General features: G+C 37.3%; 1 protein-coding gene and 1 pseudogene across 1 annotated transcript; both read left to right on the top strand.

The window, feature by feature from the left end:
* The first annotated feature begins 9,796 nt into the window (after window positions 1-9,796).
* Window positions 9,797-15,816, top strand: LOC143577967 (pollen-specific leucine-rich repeat extensin-like protein 1 pseudogene; annotated as a pseudogene).
* Window positions 15,817-16,221: 405 nt separating this feature from the next.
* On the top strand, window positions 16,222-19,797 carry LOC143577974 (cardosin-F-like). Its single transcript, XM_077061674.1, has 11 exons — window positions 16,222-16,572; window positions 16,651-16,711; window positions 17,367-17,461; window positions 17,557-17,669; window positions 17,807-17,975; window positions 18,309-18,348; window positions 18,423-18,487; window positions 18,572-18,649; window positions 18,730-18,849; window positions 18,949-19,028; window positions 19,680-19,797. Exons 1-11 carry the CDS (start codon window positions 16,222-16,224, stop codon window positions 19,762-19,764), a joined length of 1,257 nt encoding a protein of 418 aa, XP_076917789.1. The 3' UTR covers window positions 19,765-19,797.
* The last annotated feature ends 540 nt before the right edge of the window (window positions 19,798-20,337 follow it).

Genomic DNA, 20,337 nt, shown 5'->3' with positions numbered 1-20,337 from the left:
AACATTATGATATTGAACTATATATTTATCCGACCAAGAAAAATTCAAGAAATAACAAGAGTAATCAATGGCAAGCAGTTTAAAGAGATTTATTTACAAGAAAGTGTTTTTCGATATATAATATTTTCTTAAGTAATGAACGAAATCACACACTACACGTACAGTTCGCATCAAATTACACCATCACCTCATAAATTTCATGCCTTGATAATCGAGATGCCTTTGGCACTTAACATATTTTGTTACCACACACCCTAACTGGGCTGCATCCAAAGCTTTCAGATGAATCAACTTCATCTTACAAACAATCCGAGCCTCAAACTCAAGCACCCAAATCTTGTATTATTTGTGTACCTGGATGATGAATTTGATCAATGATGCAAACTGTAACAATGATTTCAATCTTGGTTTCTTAAACAATTGCCTAGATTAATCTCCGAATCGTGAATCACTTTTGGATAAACTTATTTACGGGTTGCACGCAATGATTTATCAAATAAGACATAGATTATCTGTAGATGAAATTGGATTTGGAAGAATCTGTGTATGTGATGAAGAACCAGAGAAAAAGTAACCGTCCTCTCTGTTCTGTGTATTCGATAGAGTCAGAATTATTCAGGGAATGAAAAACATAGATTAACATAATCCAAATCCAATTCCCTTGTGAGCCCAAATTAATTAATTAAAAGCCCATTTAATCATTACACCTAAGCAAAGTATAAAACCAAATAACAAAGCCGAAATAACATTATTGTTAAATAAGTCCGCACTCTCGCGTCACCTAACTCGTTTAATCTGTAATGTTATTTCCTCCATCGACAAGTTAATTCAGTAGCACTAAAACAACCAATACCAAACCATGCCCAAGATTGCATTGGATCATCCTAAAGTCGTAACATACAACGCAACAGGGAACTTACACCCCTTAAGCTCTATCATGCATTCTTTTACTAGGATCTATTGATGCAAATGACTCAGTCATACCTGTCTCTAACTCAAGGTCTTTGGTAAAGGCCTAGAGATACCTTGTGGTAAACAGAAAACTACTAAATATATGCCCCTTTCCATAGCATTCCCTGTAGGGCCAATATTCTATATTATTTTTAGGATTGTATATGTCGTTTTAGTTTGCTTTTAGTCGGTGTAGTACGTACTCGGTACGTTTAGTTTGTACGTTTATTTTGTAAGTTCTGGATAAATACCCTATAAAAGGGCCACTTAACCCATTTATCCAACCAACTCTAACCCCTTTTCACAACTCTTGGAAATAAAGAAGTTTCTTTCTCTCATCAACTTCTCTCCTTTTCTCTCTTTCAAGCAAATAAACCAAACAAACTAAGATCCAAGTGTCGTTGGTGATTTACACTAACCAACAACACGGATTGATCCAAGTCAAGTCTTGAGATCCATTTAGAGGACCTACAAGTGGTATCAGAGCTTTCGGCTCGACTTTTTGTGGTTTTCGGGTCAAACTTTTCGGGTTTTGATCTTAGTTTTTGTTTGATTTGAGGTTGATTTCGTGTTACTCATCTCTTTTGGAGTCCCTTACACCTTGGAAATACACGAGAATCACTAAATCCAAGTTTTTAGTATTTTAAGTTTTTGTGTCTGAGCTCAGATTCGGCTTAAAACTCAGATCTAGGCCGATTTATTGATTTTTATACTAAAGTCTTTTTGACTTTTTGGAAGTTTGGGTGCTATATTCTTAAAAAAAAAAAAAAAAATTCACATCGGGTACTGTAGCAGTCGCTTCCGAGGTACTGTAGCAATCGCTGGGGGGGGGGGGGGTACTGGCAATCGCATTGCCGAGGTACTGTAGCAATTGCTTCGCGGGGGGGGGGGGGGGTACTGTAGCAAATCGTTTCGCTTCGCACGGGGGTACTGTAGCAACCGCTTCGCTTCGCACGGGGGGTACTGTAACAACCGCTTAGCTTCGCACGGGTACTGTAGAAACTCGGTACTGTAGCAACTCGGTACTGTAAAAAAAAATGTCTTACGAACCCAAGCTTGGAGGAAATCTGGATATGGGAGAAAGCCCAAAGGAAATATTGAAAAGAGAATTCGACATGTTTACACATATTAAAGGAGAATCGATTTCCTCTCTCATCAACAGATTTGAGTCACTCGTCACCAAAATGAGAAGTGTTGGTATCATCAATGGTTTGTTTCAGATCAACATGAAGCTGTTGAGTTCACTGCCTTATACATGGAGCATCAATGTGGTTACCATCAAAAGAACCACAAATCTGTATACAATGACTCTCTCAGAGTTGGCTTCTACCATCAAGTCTTTTGAAATAATGGAAGATAAGCTCCAAATGAACAATCAGTTCAAAGAAAATAAAGTTGGGACAAGTAATAAAGTTGGGACAAGTGCTGCCGGTAAAAGTAGTCATGCATGTCCTATCATTCCCGACACATCACCAGCTGATGAGGTAAATCACAATCTTTGTTCTCAAGCATGCATCAACAAAGTCACATACTATAGATATCATCAAGACGAAGTTTTGAAAGAAAATGCAAAACTTCGTCAGTTAAATGCTGAATATGTAAAAGCTGACAAGATCTACGTTGAAAAGATTAAAACTCAACACGATGATGTAGCTAATCTTATACTTGAAATTTTTCGAGAAAAGCATAATGTCATTTATTATAAAGACATAATTAATGATTTAAAAGAAGAAATTAAGAAATTAAAACTCGAAGTTTCTGATAAGAAAGAAAAGGAAAAACAAGTCGAAAGATTTGAGGCATCATCTGAGAAGTTAGATGATCTTATTGGAGCCCAGAGAAAACTAATGTTAAAGCGGGGTTGGGGTACGATTACACTGCCGTACCACCACCATTCAATGATAACTATACGAGTTTTCCCCACTTTAGCTATAATACTTTTCCAAAGGAAGAAATGGAATACGAGATTGGTAGAATACCAACGCCTGTGAAATTTGTTCCTGCTGCCTCTCAAACTGCTGCTCCAGTCCCATCATTTGATAAATTTGACATCAATGTGTCCTGTGTAGCAGCTGGTGATGTAAATGGTGGTGAATGTGGGACGGTTAACCTGGGTTGTAAGCTAAAAAGAAAGTTAGAACCACGTTTTGAATCATGTGTGGATCTAACCAAAACTATTAAAAATCCAGTTTGTAATAAAGTTTGTGAATCCATGTTGGGATGTTTGATGTCGGAATCAAAAACTGTATTTTGCGAAACCACTAGTGAAGACAGTTGTAATGATGTACGTAATGAAAGTGAATGTTCTTCTTCTGACTCAGATTATGAAACCGTTTGTGATGAAACTTTTGTTGAAAAATGTGTCAACGAAAGTAGGCCTGTTGAGGTGAACATATCAAGTTGTTCATCATCAAGTTGTGAGACTGAGGATAATTCATGTAAAAGCAAAGTTTTTGAAAATGAAAAGACAAGTACGTCGTATAAATATGTTCCACCAAATAAACGATCATTTTCTCAAACAACCAATCAATCAAGAAACCCTCAGTCATACAACTTCTGTGATAACAACTACTATGGTCATTATCAACAAAATTTTGTTGATCCATATTATACAAATGTGTTTTATAATCATGTTCCTTTCCATGGATCACCTTTCCCACCACACCAACCGCATTACAGTTCAGATGGGTTCTTTGGCACTCCCAGGAGAAAGTGTTGTTTTGTGTGTGGTCACTCTTCTCACCTTGCAAGACATTGCAAGCACTGGTTCAAGCAACAGCTTGATATTCAAAGGCGGCTTAGTCAGTTCCCAAAAAGAGCTTTTAGTAGCCCTGATTCAAGGACTGATCAAGCTGATAGTGAACCTAGTGAAATGGATGTGAGATCCAAAGTAAATAAATTAAAACACAAAAAGAAACCTTTTTGGAAAACCAAGAAGGATAAAATCAAAAAGGATCCAAAGACTGTAAAGTCTGAGGATTTACCAAAAACAGTTTCAAAAGCAAGAAAAGAGAAGTCCAAAATTGCAGAAACCAAGGAACAAGTTTTTGCTTGGATTCCTAAGGACCGCTCTTCATCAAGTGAGGCTCCAACAAGAAATAAATGGTTTTCAGGAAATAAAATCAAGTTTGGTCGATTTACGGTTGACCTTCCCGGGACAAAAGTATCCCGGGAACCCATGTCTATTTGAAAGCTTAGTGCATGCAGGGTCAATCAAGGAGGACTATCAATAGTATTAGGTACTTAGATAGTGATTGCACCCGGCATATGATGGGAGACGAACTCTTGCTATTTGATGTTAAACCATTTGATGGCGGATTCGAGTCTTTCATAAGCGACATGGAAGGACAAACTTCATGGAAGGGAAGCCTTGTTTAAATGGTTCAACAACAACTTTTCGAGCGTTTCTCAAACCAACCTCGTCCAGCTGCTTCTCTCAAGTGATGGATCCAACATCAGCTACGATCTCGGTTTGAATCTCTTCAACGTTGTCATACAATGTGATAATGCATGCTTAAGATAGTCCATCTAACAACAACTTTGCAAATTAAGCAAATTGAGAAAGGTTTAAGTCAAGTTGAGGTGACATGTGAAAGCAAATTAAGCCCGAGGTATGATGGAGTCTGTAATTTGTCGGATTAAATGGGGACCACACAAGCATTATGCCTAATTGTACCTTAACGTATCATGTTGACATCAAAATACTTGTTAAGTTTAAAGTGGACAAATTATATCTACAATCGACTTTGGGTTCTTGGCATAATAATGTCCAAATAAAAGTGTGATCTAGAACGTTAACAGATAATGTGATTCCATGTTGTGATCTTTCTCAGAAAAATAATTTTGTAAACGTTTTCTATAAATATTATTGATATATAATATTAATTTCATATTTACTCATATCTTTTATTGTTTATTTGGATTTTGTTTTATTTTAGTTTTAACTTCAAAATGTTATGTATATATTTTCGTTATATTTAAAATATATGAAAATGCCAAAAAGATTTTAAGTTTTTATTATGTTCGTACATATTTTGTTAAACTTTGTTTCATTCAAAATCATGCGTTTTGTTGTCAAGGTCGTTCATGCAAAGTTCTTTGGAAATCTGGGACTTAAACAAATCATTTACAAGTTGAGGGATTGAAATTGAGAGGGCCTATGAAAGATTTCTTCTTGACCCTCGATAGGGTCTGTGATCGAATCTTATCGTTCTATGGTTTGTGCAGCTATACATGGACAGGTAGATCAAGATCAAGTCTGCTTGGAGTTGCAGATGTTGAAGCACTTAAAAAGAAAACGAGAACGTGAAAGTTGGTGGTTGAACCTAAAAAAAAAGAACTGATTGTATCTGAAGACAAGGAAAGAAACCAGTTGGCTCAAGAAAGTCAACAAGAGAAAATTAGATGTCGAGCCTCCCGCATCTGATGTTTCTAAAATTTGCTGTTGCCGATCCTTCCCAGAAAATAAGATTGAAGTTCAAGTCTATAAGACTGGAAAATAAAGAACTGTTCAAGATCCAATCTGGTTCAAGATCCTGGATCAAGACAAGTACTAAGTTTCAAGAAATAAAGACGAAGCAAAGAACTTGACGAAGGTTCCTCGACATACTCAATCCTAGAGGGAGATTGTAGGGCCAATATTCTATATTGTTTTGAGGATTGTATATGTCGTTTTAGTTTGCTTTTAGTCGGTGTAGTACGTACTCGGTACGTTTAGTTTGTACGTTTATTTTGTAAGTTTTGGATAAATGGGGACCTATAAACGGGCCACTTAACCCATTTATCCAAAAGACTCCAACCCCTTTTCACAACTCTTGGAAATAAAGAAGTTTCTTTCTCTCATCCACTTCTCTCCTTTTCTCTCTTTCAAGCAAATAAACCAAACAAACTAAGATCCGAGATCTGAGTGTCGTTGGTGATTTCCGCTAACCAACAACACGGATTGATCCGAGTCAAGTCTTGAGATCTATTTAGAGGACCTACATTCCCTATTCCGAAGCCTCCTTGTTTTGGCTTTCCACATCCGTTGGTACATGCCCTTCAACACCACATTTGTAATACTTGACACTTTCTGAAAGACCACGGGAGAAGTGCCATGTCATCTCATGTTTGAAATACAATTAGTCCGGCACCAAGTGACACTTACCATGGTGTTTCCTACCGCACTCTATGCACAAGACAAGTTCGTCAATCCTTGCCTTTCTTTCAATTGGTGTGCTATGTTCCTTACTAGGCTTCTTAAATGAATTAGGCGCTTCTCTTCCGGGCTTAGTCTTTGTTCCCTTTCTTGCATGCAATAAGGTCTCGGTTACGATGGCAGGCAGCCAGAGTAACTATCTCCGAGATGATTACCTAAGCAACCAGTCCCAACGTTGGTTGCCCTTCCTTCGAACTAATCTTGTCGTGCTTAATCTCGTAAACCTCCTCTTCAACTTTTGTAACAAACAATACCAAATTCTTCCCTCGGTCACCTAACGTCAACCAACGGCCTACCTCCATGCTTTCCATGCCTATGATCCCGGTTTAGGCCTCCTCCTCTAGTCCCTCTGGCCATTTCAGTACCCAAGAGATACGAAATGCTAATATTATCATGATAGCTATTAATGTAAAACTATATAAAGTGATTTTTTTTAATAATGTTGATAAAGTGCTCTTAACCCTCCATGTTAATATCGTGTTCTAATTTTTCCCCATTTCAAACAACCGGCCATTCAACGTCTTTTTTACTTGTTGGAAATCAGGCCTAGATAGAAATAAGAAGCAAACATAAAGAAACAAAGTTTTGTTGTATGATATGTGTGAATAAGAAAGAAGCAAACTAAATATGTTGAAGTTGAAGAGAAAGACTCTAAACTCAATACTTTTATTGATAAATCCAAGGCTATTTATAGCCTTTACAAAAGACATGTGAAAAGTAACAACCAAAGAAAAAAGTTGCGCTTCTCCTAGAATACCAAGTTTACACTTCTACCAAGTTTACATCCTTGAAATCCGGTCAACTAGAATACCAATTCTAATTAGCTAATAAACAATATAATAAAACATAATCTTAAATAAATGCATAGTCTTCAAGATTCCTTCCATGCAGACTCAACTAGAACCCTTGAAGCTTTTGCTTATTCCATGCACATGCACTAAATAAAACACTAACTAATGACCCGATAAATAAACGATTAACCAACAATCACTCCCTTAATCGTTTATTCACTGCACTTGCTTAACCGAGCATTGCTTCTTCCTCAATTAGATTAGCTTCTTGATCTTTCCCCCACTTTGGACACTCGGATATGTAATGCCCCAACTCATTACACTTGTAGCACTTTACGTGGCTCTTGTCCCGTTGTACTCGACCATCTCCCGGACCCCCGACCTCCACCTCGGCCACGCCCATAGTCTTCACGATTCGAGTTTCCACACCCACAGTGCTCACACCTATGCTCTTTTTCTTTTGCTTTCTCATCCGAATTTGCAAACAAAAGTTGATTTTGCTCGGTTAGACTCTCCTCATCCTTGATCCTTTCTTCATAAGCTTTAAGCCGGACCACAACATCATCATAGCCGATGGTCTTCAAATCTACAACCTGTTCTATAGAGGCCACCATATGAATAAAACGTTTAGGCAACCCGTTAAAAAATTTCTTAACCGATTTTGTTTCTTCTATAACTGAGCCAAGTGAGGCGGCTCGAGAAGCATACTCTGACAACTTGTTAGCAAAGTCATCAGTTACACCTTGGTCCTTCATCTTCAAAGATTCAAACTCTCCCATAAGAGTCTGAAGACTTGCCTCCCGAATCCGGTCTGCCCCCAAATGACGGGTTTTAAGAGCATCCCACATCTCCTTTGCAGTTTGCAGATTCCCTATTTGCATAACTTGATCTTTAGGTACAGATTGGAACAAGAGAGCTATTGACAAATTATTCTTCCTGGCATCGACAATTGTTCCTGGATCAATGATGTTCCACACCCCATGAACATTGAAAATAACCTGCATCTTCATGGCCCATACCGTGTAATTTGTGGATGATAACACCGGCATTTGAAGAGACACGGTGTTGTTCTCCTTAATGGTAGCCAAAGTTTGATTCTCGGGTATAACCATAGCTAAAAATATCTGATCTAACAAAGGTTAATAATCAATTAAAACACTGCTGAAAGTATTACCCGCAAACACCTTTTGCTACCTTTCTCCTGCTGTTTCACAACCTTTGATTATTACCTTCTGATTACCTACTCTTCTCTGTTCTTCGATCAAAGCTGGGTTAACAAGCCCACTGATTTGGCCTGAATCAGGACTCGTCTTTGCTACCCTTTTGACCCGCTAGAACCAAAACGTTTAGACACAGCAACCTACGTTCACATCAACTTACGAACGTTGCTGCCCCCTTGATTCCTTCTCCGCTCTGATACCAAATGTTGGAAATCAGGCCAAGATAGAAACAAGAAGCAAACACAAAGAAACAAAGTTTTGTTGTATGATCTGTGTGAATAAGAAAGAAGCAAACTAAATATGTTGAAGTGGAAGAGAAAGACTCTAAACTCAATACTTTTATTGATAAATCAAAGGCTATTTATAGCCTTTACAAAAGACATGTGAAAAGTAACAACCAAAGAAAAAAGCTGCACTTCTCCTAAGGAACCGGTACAACTCTGGACCCATTCTTCTAACGTTACACTTCTACCAAGGTTACATCCTTGAAATCCGGTCAACTGGAATACCAATTCTAACTAGCTAATAAACAATAAAATAAAACATAATATTAAATAAATGCATAGTCTTCAAGATTCCTTCCATGCAGACTCAACTAGAACCTTTGAAGCTTTTGCTTATTCCATGCACACTAAATAAAACACTAACTTACCCGATAAATAAATGATTAACCAACATTACTCACAACTTACAAAACATTTTACTCGCTTCACTGGCATTGGGTTATCCATAATGGCATCCTTGATTTGGCCCCATTCTTAGTTTAAGTTCAAACATTAGGAGATGTCTGAATCTTTCAAACTACAACTATGATACCAACTTAAAACTCCCTAAGCCAATTTACATATTACAATGTAATATAGTTCTTAAACTTCAAACATTAATTAACATAAAAACAACAGAAGTATCTCATACAAAGTCAAACTTGGAACGAAGTACAATAACATTGTCTTGAATACAAAACTAAACAAATACAATTTTTGACTAAAATGGAAGCCATCCTTGAGCAAGGATAACCCGTTCAAGTGCCAATCATTCCTTATTCTTGCTTCAACTAACCTGTCAACATGTTGTGCGCACAAAAGTTAGCATTTCTAAGTAAGTTTTAGCTTTACTACTCTTAATTACCCCTTTATTTCAGTGATTATAAAATAAAACATGTGTAAAAGAAAATTGTAACCACCGCACCGCCTACTTCTCCCAACCGTCAACAGCGGCCACTGCCATCACTCCCGTTCCCCGCCACCACCGCCAACCACCACCATCACCTGCAGCCCACTGTTGCCACCCACCTATACCAAACAGACCCTGATAGTTTCATTGAGGTGAAATGAGTTTAAGCTTAATTTCACACCCCTAACTAAAACTAATGTTTTATAGTATAATAAAGAGAACAAATTATAGTAGATAAAAATTGTGTTGTGAAGAACTGAAGGGTATAAGTAAAACTTTTTTGAAGGAAAGAATAACAACCGCCTCTTGTTATTTCAATGACAAAAACCAGCGTCTATCAAGGAATGTCTCTAGAAATAAAGTTGCATTTGCATGGAGAGGATTTGTTGCTAAATATAAATTCCAAACTCATAACATCCTCCATAAGTTCTATCCCAAACTATACCCCTAACCTGGCTTTCAACATGAAAGCCTTATGCTGCCTTCTTTTCTTCATAATCTCTTCCCATTCGATAAGCAATGCATTTGCGTCTGCCAGCATACGGCGCCACCTAGGCCAGACAAAAGAACCCCAACCTCTAACCGATATTTTTAACATCGAGGTTAATGTCGATGTACGTTTACATTTTCCTAATTTAAGGCTTAAAAGGGCCTACTTTGCCCTCCAAGAATGGAAAAAGGTAATACACTCAGACCCGCACAACATGATCAAAAACTGGGATGGCATAGATGTGTGCTCGTATAATGGTGTGTTTTGTGAAAAATCACCTGATGATCCCAACATATTAACTGTTGCGGGAATCGATCTAAACCATGGAGACATCGGGGGCCAACTGCCCCTTCAACTAGGTCTATTAACCGACCTTAGCGTATTTCATATAAACACCAATAGATTTTCTGGGAATATCCCGACCACCTTCTCAAGGCTTGTGATCCTTAACGAGTTCGACATAAGTAATAACCAATTCGCGGGACCATTTCCAAACGTTGTCTTGTACATGCCTAAACTGAAGTATCTAGATATTAGATTCAACAATTTCCAAGGGTTGTTACCACCTCAACTGTTTGATATAAATCTTGATGCTATTTTCTTGAACAACAATCGGTTTTCTTCAAATATTCCAGAAAATATTGGGAATTCTAACGCGTCGGTGATAGTGTTCGCGAATAATGAGCTTAAAGGGTGCATTCCTAAGAGCATTGGTCAAATGGCTAAGTTAGACGAGGTTATTTTCGCTAATAATCGATTGTCCGGTTGTCTACCAAAGGAACTAGGGTTGCTTGAGAATATAAAGGTTTTAGATTTGAGTAATAATGATTTTGTGGGGTGCATTCCACATGAGTTTGGGAATTTAAAGGGTGTTGAGAAGATTGATATCTCACATAATCAGTTGATTGGTAAGGTGGTTGATGTTGTATGTACGTTGCCAAAACTAGTAACCTTTAGGTTTAAGGATAATTATTTTAATGGGTTGGAAGAGAAATGCGAGAAACCGTTGAAACCGGAGCTTGTTCTTGATCACCGGTTGAATTGTTTGCCGCATAAACCGGATCAAAAACATGAGACTAAGTGTTTGCCGTTGGTGAACCGACACGTTGATTGTGAATCAGTAGGGTGTTATAAGCCGGAGAGACATAGTGATGAAGAGTCTAAAAGGCGAAAACCGCCAAATAATATGGATAGAGGTGCGCGTGGGTCAATTTGGATTTGGTTTTAGAACCTAACACAGCGAATGTCGATATTTTCCGTTACTAGAAAATCCTTTTTGAGGAAGCCTTGTAAATTTCTTGGTTAGAGCATAGAAGCTAGAAACTAATCATGTATGACAGAAACGGCTCCCTCAATATTAGATGTTTTTAGGGCATTTGTATTCTTAATTCTTTGGGTTCCTTTTATAATGTTAACCTCTTATGGTCTCAAAGCTTCAGTAACCAGATATTGCATCAACACATGCTCAACGAAGGTTGCACATATAGTCATATTGACCTAAAAAAATATATAAAAAATACACTTCTAGAATTTAATGAATGAATAAAATACCACTCTCTCAAATTAAAAAAAAAATAATAAATAAATAAAAATAACTAAATAAAGATATAGAATCGGTATAAAATTTCATACCATGATCAACTCGAAAAAGTATAAAAGTTGTTCGAATTCAATGGTTTACGTCTTTACGAGTTGTAACAAAAAGTGAGTGTCACATGACTCGTTTAGGGGTCGTGTGAAAGAGCCATGGTTACGACGCTAGTCACGTGCCACATGACTCCCTTAGTTGTCATGTGTAAGAGCCATGGTTATGACGCTAATCACGTGTCACATGACTTCCTTAGTTGTCATGTAAAAGAGTCACGGTTACGACGCGGTGACTAACATGTTGATCGTCTCCCTTTCACGTTATTCACATTCCCCTTAATTAATGCCATTTTAAATTTTAATCCCTTCAAATATTTACTAATCACCGTTGCTCAAAACAAATCCTACGGTTCATATTGGTGCGTGTTTGATATGTATTAGATGCCCGATTTATGGCTGGTAAACATCCTTTCCAAAACACCCCTTGAGTTTTCACGGTTTTTCATATATTGTCCTTACAGATTATATTATTTTTCAAAGTTTCGTTTCACTTTTTTTTGAACGGCAAGTGTGCATATTTAACATTTTTAAATGGATTAAATTATATATGATCTGCTATATAAAGGGAAAAAATGCTACTAATAAGTAATATATTATCAAGGGTCAGGTTATTCTATAAAAACGGACAAAAATGAAAAGTATGAGAAGAATTTGTAGTAAAAAAACCCCTAAAAATAATTAAAAAATCATAACTCAAAATTTAATAAAAAAACGAAAAATGGAAAAACATAAAAATGTTTCCACTGTTTTCTTCATTCAAAAATAAAAAATAAAAAAAGAAGAAAAAACGAACAAATAAAACACTCGAAAAATACAAAATATCGAGGAAAAAAATCATTTTGTCTTTTTATTTATTATTGTGTTTTTTGTTTACTTTCGTCATTGATTGTGTCTTCTTTTTTCTTGATATTATGTTATATTACTCAACGTTGTGTTATATTTTGTTCATCATTGTATTATATTTTGCAACATATTGTGTTTTTTTTTAATTTATCATTGTGTTGTTTGTTCATTTTCGGCATTGTGTCTTTTCGGCGTTTTTTTTAACGGGAATGACGGGGGAAACATTTTGATTTTTAAATTTGTTTTTTGTTTATATTTATATTTTAAGTTATGAATTTTTTTATTTTTTATTTTATCTTTTAGGGGCTTTTTGTGTGACCACATTCTCACACTTCTAATTTTTGTCTCCCTTTACATTTCAACTTTCCTCTATCAAAATGTAACTCATATTTGCACTTCTAATCTCAAAGCTAATATTTTATGATCTATTTATATCGAATTACCGTATTTATACTGAAAAAAAAAAATTTTTTGACTTTATGAGTGAAAAGGTAGAATTTTTTATATAGTTTTATAATATATAATGAAAATGAACTTATAGCATATAAATGTTACTAGATCAACCTACATGACATATTATTCAATTGTAATGTTTTAACCCGTAAATTGCTTTCTGGTTCATGGCGTGCGGGTGATGGTTAAGGCTTGGGATCTTTGAGGTATTAAATTCGAAACCTGACATAAGGGAGTTTTCGATCCCAAAGTGATGGGTTTCCTTGTCGATGGTGTTTCTGAACGAGTTAGGTATGTAGCGTCAAAATTAGTATCGACGTTTGACATCCGTCTCAGAAAAGCTTACTCGGGTATTGGGTGTGACTCCAAACACTTTAAAGAAAATATAATATATTTTAAAATCGTCATCCAACTCAATTAACCTATGTTTAATATCAATGAATGTTAAGGGCAAAGTGTGATATTATCAAACTAGAAGGTACCTGACTATAAATAGATACAAAATAAAAGCCTTTAATCCTAAATGAGGAAAAAGTTCAATAAAATTAATGGTAGCATGATTAATCCAACCACATGGATTAAAATCGTGGGCTTCATATATATTTTGTATATAAATAAACTATATACACACATAATTAAGATTGAACACCCCCCTTGTATCTCTCTAAAATTCTAAGCGTTGGAGTTTGTCAATTCATTTGTAAGTTTATCTTTCTAATTTTTTTTTGTTGTATATTTATGTTTAAATTATATATGTATCCTTTTATCAGCATGGTATCCATAAAATTTATTCACTAGTTACTCGAATTACTATTTAAAATATATGGATCTATTTCTATAATCATGTTATAGAAAAACAAGTATCTAAATCACCAGATTACTCATCTGATTAGTTATATGTGAAACTTAGGTGCTGTTTGTTTTTGCAGACATAAACTGTCTGCAAGCTGATTTCATCTGTTTTCATGTCTGCAACTGAAGATGTGGTCTGAAGATCTGCAAGCTGAAAATATAAGACTGTTTGTTTTTATAAGCTGATACTGTCTGCATAACTGTCAAACTTATCTCACAAGATAGAAGTCATTTATTCAAGTTACATCTAGTTTTTAGTCTTTGCTTTCCATGCCGATTTGGTTTTGGTGGGTGGTGGAAGGTGGTGGTGGTGGATGGTGGTAGTGGCGGCGGACGGTGGGTAGTGGCGGTGGATGGTGGTGGTGGACAATGGGTGGTGGTGATGGATGGTTTTGGTTGGTGGTGGACGGTGGTGGTGATGGATGGTGGTGGTGGTGGGTGATGGATGGTGGTGGTGGCGGTGATGGATGGTGGTGGTGGTGATGGATGGTGGTGGTGATGGATGGTGGGTGGTGGACGGTGGTGGTGATGGATGGTGGTGGTGGTGGCGGACGGTGGTGGTGATGGATGGTGGGTGGTGGACGGTGGTGGTGATGGATGGTGGGTGGTGGACGGTGGTGGTGGCGGTGATGGATGGTGGTGGTGGTGGCGGTGATGGATGGTGGTGGTGGTGGGTGATGGATGGTGGTGGTGGCGGTGATGGATGGTGGTGGTGGTGGCGGACGGTGGTGGTGATGGATGGTGGGTGGTGGACGGTGGTGGTGATGGATGGTGGGTGGTGGACGGTGGTGGTGGCGGTGGATGGTGGTGGACGGTGGCGGCGGGGTACGGGGGTGGTGGTGGCGGCGTACGGTGGGTGGTGGTGTTGGCGGACGGTGGTAGGAGCAGTGGATGAGAGGGTGGCTGCAAAGGGAGAAGAGTAGGGTTTTTTTGTGAAGATGTTTTAAGCAAGATTTCCTTGCTTTTCTTTTAAGGGGGTGTTTGTTTTTTCTTCAAACATCTTCAAGGGAGCTAATGTCTGCAGGCGCGCAGACATTACCCTTGAAGACTGTTTGTTTTTTTTCTTAAAACAGATCTGAAGTTATCTTCTTTCATCTTAAAAGAAAAGCAAGGAAATCTTGCTTAAAACATCTTCACAAAAAAACCCTACTCTTCTCCCTTTGCAGCCACCCTCTCATCCACTGCTCCTACCACCGTCCGCCAACACCACCACCCACCGTACGCCGCCACCACCACCCCCGTACCCCGCCGCCACCGTCCACCACCATCCACCGCCACCACCACCGTCCACCACCCACCATCCATCACCACCACCGTCCACCACCCACCATCCATCACCACCACCGTCCGCCACCACCACCACCATCCATCACCGCCACCACCACCATCCATCACCCACCACCACCACCATCCATCACCGCCACCACCACCACCATCCATCACCGCCACCACCACCGTCCACCACCCACCATCCATCACCACCACCGTCCACCACCCACCATCCATCACCACCACCGTCCGCCACCACCACCACCATCCATCACCACCACCGTCCACCACCCACCATCCATCACCACCACCATCCATCACCACCACCACCATCCATCACCGCCACCACCACCATCCATCACCCACCACCACCACCATCCATCACCACCACCGTCCACCACCAACCAAAACCATCCATCACCACCACCCATTGTCCACCACCACCATCCACCGCCACTACCCACCGTCCGCCGCCACTACCACCATCCACCACCACCACCTTCCACCACCCACCAAAACCAAATCGGCATGGAAAGCAAAGACTAAAAACTAGATGTAACTTGAATAAATGACTTCTATCTTGTGAGATAAGTTTGACAGTTATGCAGACAGTATCAGCTTATAAAAACAAACAGTCTTATATTTTCAGCTTGCAGATCTTCAGACCACATCTTCAGTTGCAGACATGAAAACAGATGAAATCAGCTTGCAGACAGTTTATGTCTGCAAAAACAAACAGCACCTTAAGATGAAAGAAGATAACTTCAGATCTGTTTTAAGAAAAAAAACAAACAGTCTTCAAGGGTAATGTCTGCGCGCCTGCAGACATTAGCTCCCTTGAAGATGTTTGAAGAAAAAACAAACACCCCCTTAGTTACTGGCTACTCAATTTAACTTTTGATATATGATAGTATATATGGATTTCAATGATCAAGTTAAAGTAAAACATTCTTAAATCAACTGATTACTCATTCGGTCCGAATTTTAGTTAATTGTTACTCGAATTATGTTTTGATATGTGAATTCACAAATATTAATTAGCTGTTTAAATAAAAAGAAATAAAAAAAGTTCCAGGGTTATTAATTGCGTAGATATTTTAATTATCTATCAATTAAATTAATGTTTTTATTTTCAAAAAGTTAGACTTTGTTGCATTAAAGTTTGCATTTTCTTATATATATACGCGTTTTTTGAAATTTTAATATAAAAATTTAATGACAAAAAAGATATAAAATATTAATTACAGCTAATAAATGCCAGATTTTAATTAACTAAAAATGTTTTGATTACTAGTTATTGTTAATTAATTTTTCATGAAATTAAATGCAGGCGTTATGGGACAACATTATCATAAAGCAATTGCAATTTTCCTCATTTGCTCATCATTTCTTTATCCTCCCTTGACCCTTTCCGATTCAACTAAAGGATACATAAAAATTAAACTAAAAAAATTAAAACCTGATGACGCAAGACGTGTTACATCACTCCCCAAGCCGAATCAGGCAGGTGGTGATCAAAATGATCCGAACGTGCCACAGGGTTCGGGTATGGTCATGTTAAAGAACTATAGGGACACTCAATACTACGGTGAGATTAGCATTGGCACCCCACCTCAGATGTTCACTGTAGTTTATGACACTGGTAGTGCTAATATGTGGGTTCCATCGTCCGAATGTGTGTTCTCGGTGAGTTTATGTAACTTATATGCGCGCATCAAGTTGATAATCGAGAAAAACTTATCGGTTGGATATGTTTTTGTGTAGATGTCTTGCTACGTACATCCAAAGTACAGTTCAAGGAGGTCAAACACATTCAAGGGAAATGGTTAGTCAAATACTATTCACTAGACTATATAATATATTTAACCAAATTTAACCAATGATTACTGAGGAAGTCCTTTAAAATATATTTTAGTATCTTCCGGGGATATATAACGTGTCTGTCGATAATTTGTCACAATCACTAGATAGTTATCAACAACACCATACGTACCCAGTAAAAATCCCAGTAATAGCAAGGCTATTAACAGAGTTTAGGGAGGACGGAAACCATACCCCTTTAACTAAACTCTTTCTTTTCGGCCTGCCGTCTACCTATCTTATGGCTAAATAAGTAAAAATTTTGTGATATGAATGATCTACGCAGACAATCACTACTAGAAAACTGACTTTAATTTTGACAAAAAAAAAACATAGATAGTTCAAAACTAGAAAAAAAATACATTTTATAATATTTTGGATAATCATCAAGAAGCAACATGTTTCGGTTTTGGAGTTGGGGTCTCTCTAGAAACAACCTCGATGTAACAATTTGAACTCTATCAAGTGGTAATCATGAGATATATTTGTTCTTTAGAGAAATCATTTACATTGAGTAATATTAATTTGCTTAATTAATATTAATTTCCAATCCAACCTATATCTTTTCACCTTTGTTTTTGGCACACAAGCATATGACACATTGGTCTGGTAACGTGCAGGGAAATTTGCTGCAATTTCATACGGCAGTGGATCAATATCTGGAATCATTAGCAAAGACGACGTCAAAGTTGGAGATTTGGTTATTGAAGAACAGGCAAAGATGAATATATATATTTTTCATCATTTTTCTCATGTTATACTCTACTATTCAATATTTTTAACAAGTTGATGGTTTTGATCTATGATCAGGAGTTCATCGAGGCGACAATGGAGCCTGGAACCGTATTTATGAATGGAAAATTTGATGGCATACTTGGACTTGGGTTCAAAGAGATATCTGTAGGAAATGTAACTCCAGTGTGGTATGCTCGTTATCACTGCTAGAAAATTGACTTTTAGCGATGAACCAACACATGAGTAATCGTATTTATGTTATCACTGCTACAAAATTGTATGTATAACCTATTATTAAATATCAACACTATACAATACTGTATAGGGACAACATGATTGATCAAGGCCTAGTGGAAAATCAAGTGTTCTCTTTTTGGTTGAACCGTAATTTTAACGAAGAAAAAGGTGGTGAAATTGTTTTTGGAGGAGTTGATCCTGATCATTTCACCGGTAATCATACTTATGCTCCGGTTACGCAAAAGGGTTACTGGCAGGTTGTTACTCTAACCATAAATCCATACTGATTCTTCAATTAGTTAATAATTATAGTTTATAGAATCTGATATGTTATATATGTGTCAAATACTCAAATGTACACTTTAATACTTTATTATGCTATATTCAGGTAATTTGTACAGTTTTTTTCAATTCTTATACATTTTTAGTGTATTTGTATATATATTTACGCCAAAATTAGTAATTTGTGAATTGGAAAAGCAATTTGCGACATGAAATCTGGTCGAAAATAACTGGTTTTCTAGTAGTGATATGTGATAAATATAATGATTAAACAATGATTAATATTTTGATGTTTTACTCTATGATAGTTCGATCTAGGCGATGTTCTTATCGATAGCAAATCCAAAGGTACGCTTTAGTTGCTATAATTTTTTCATACCAAATTGTCGCATTTGATACGATGAATCGGTTTCTTTGTGTAGGATATTGTCAAAACGGATGTTCAGCGATTGCAGACTCAGGAACTTCTCTGATAGCAGGCCCAACAGTATGCAAAATCAACTTCAGTGTACATTAGTTTTAACCTAGTAACCAGGATGAACATTTTTAACTATGTTGTTTTTACTTTTAGTCTGTGGTCACCGAGATAAATAACGCGATTGGAGCTAAGACCTTTGAGCATACTCAGCGGCAATCCAAATCCAAAGAGGTACAAATTATGATAACTGTTTGCATCATGTTTTGTTGTCGGTTTTCATAGAAACCAGTTAACAACTTGATAAAACTCAGCTTTCTGATCGTTCTCTGGGGACAATGGAAGTCTCAATCGTTGACTGTGCGAACATTGCCTCCATGCCGAATATTTCATTTGTGATCGGTGGCAACGAATTTGCTCTTTCACCTCAGGAGGTACTCTCTTAACATAGTTTATACTCATTTTTTAAAAAAATAAATAGTTTCTTAATTTTATAAGTGCATAACATTTTGCTATTTTGATGGTGTTTGTAGTACCTTGTTAAAGATGGAGAGGGTAATTGTGTTAGCGGCTTCATGCCGCTCGACGTTCCTCCTCCTCATGGTCCTATGTGGTATGTATGTAAACGGGTTGATTTGGGTTGGATTTTATCTCAAACAAGTCAAGTTTATAAACTTACCTGACAAAGAGTGGGAGAATTAAAGCGGTTAAAATTCGTCCCAACTATATTTCAAATATGTTTAACCTATTAATCCATGGGGGTAATTAGTTTTAAATAAGGGGAAAATATGTAACTATTATAAAAGTTAACAAAAGTTGATAAAAGTTCAAGTACCAAACTTGTAAATTCAATTGTAAAAACTTGTAGCTTTTCTCAAAACGCTACTATTAGTAGCGTTTAAACATGGAGCTTTTTCTCCAAAGTTAAAAGCTTTAAGCTTTTTCCACCAAACAAAGCTTTTTATTGAATATGAGTTTTTTCTTAAAAGCTTGAAGCTAGAAGCTTCTAAAAGCTCTTTGTCAAACATACCCTATATTTCAAATATGTTTAACCTATTAATCCAAGCAAACTAGAAATTATTTTATTAAGTGTAAGTTTATAATCTTATAACACATTAATCACTGATAATTTTTTTAAAGAAAGATGGATACAAAATGTTTGCAGATAGACTCAACCAGACCTTACCGTTTTAACGTTGCATCGTTACCCTATCTTCGTTATTATTTTTGGTGTATGAGAAGTAACATTTGTGTGGTGCTTTAGGATCTTGGGAGATGTTTTCATGGGTGCTTACCACACCGTATTCGACTATGGAAATCTAAGAGTTGGATTCGCTAAGGTGGCATAGACAAGTCTAGATGTTTGTTTTCATCGGCTCAGTGTGTCGTTGTCATACAAAATGGTTCTTTGGAATAAAAATGTTTGTATATACATCAATCGATTGTGGTTATAATCTTGAACGGATCATATGGGTGAGGCAACTGATCATAGTTTAATCACATGTCTTGATTGAATATTATTAGATTGATGAAAATTTTAGTGTTTGAAAGTTTCATGAGGCTGTTGGATAGTTGATGTAACACCTTGGAAATACCCCATCTAGTTTTGGGTTAAAAATGTCAAAATTATAAGTTAAGGGACTAAAAGTGTAAATTCTGAAAGTTAAATGACTGAAATGAAAATTTTGAGTTTTGAGATCCATCGCGCTACGCGATGATCTCCTGATTAACTCCATCGCGCTACGCGACAGAGAATCACACAATTCAAGAAAAAGGTAGGCGCCGCGCTACGCGACGAAGAAACTCACTGGTCTCATCGCGCTACGCGATGACCAGGTTAAGTAACCCGGGACACGTGGCCAACCACGTGGCAGCCTCCGGTAAATTGCGGCGTCACGCTACGCGACGGCTTTGGGGAAAAG

Source organism: Bidens hawaiensis, unplaced genomic scaffold (assembly GCF_021521415.1).
Source record: "Bidens hawaiensis isolate Kalapana, Puna unplaced genomic scaffold, B.hawaiensis_p1.1 tig00028981_1, whole genome shotgun sequence".
Taxonomy (NCBI): Eukaryota; Viridiplantae; Streptophyta; class Magnoliopsida; order Asterales; family Asteraceae; genus Bidens; species Bidens hawaiensis.
The sequence above is the reverse complement of the archived record's forward strand: the minus strand, read 5'-3'. Positions and strand labels throughout refer to the sequence as shown.

Bases quoted from the DNA above. Each gene is read 5' to 3' on its own strand.
- LOC143577974 (XM_077061674.1), top strand. From the start codon at position 16,222: ATGGGACAACATTATCATAAAGCAATTGCAATTTTCCTCATTTGCTCA. The intron at 17,462-17,556 runs GCAAAGATGAAT...ATCTATGATCAG, and splicing joins ATTTGGTTATTGAAGAACAG to GAGTTCATCGAGGCGACAAT. The intron at 19,029-19,679 runs GTATGTATGTAA...GTGGTGCTTTAG, and splicing joins CCTCCTCATGGTCCTATGTG to GATCTTGGGAGATGTTTTCA.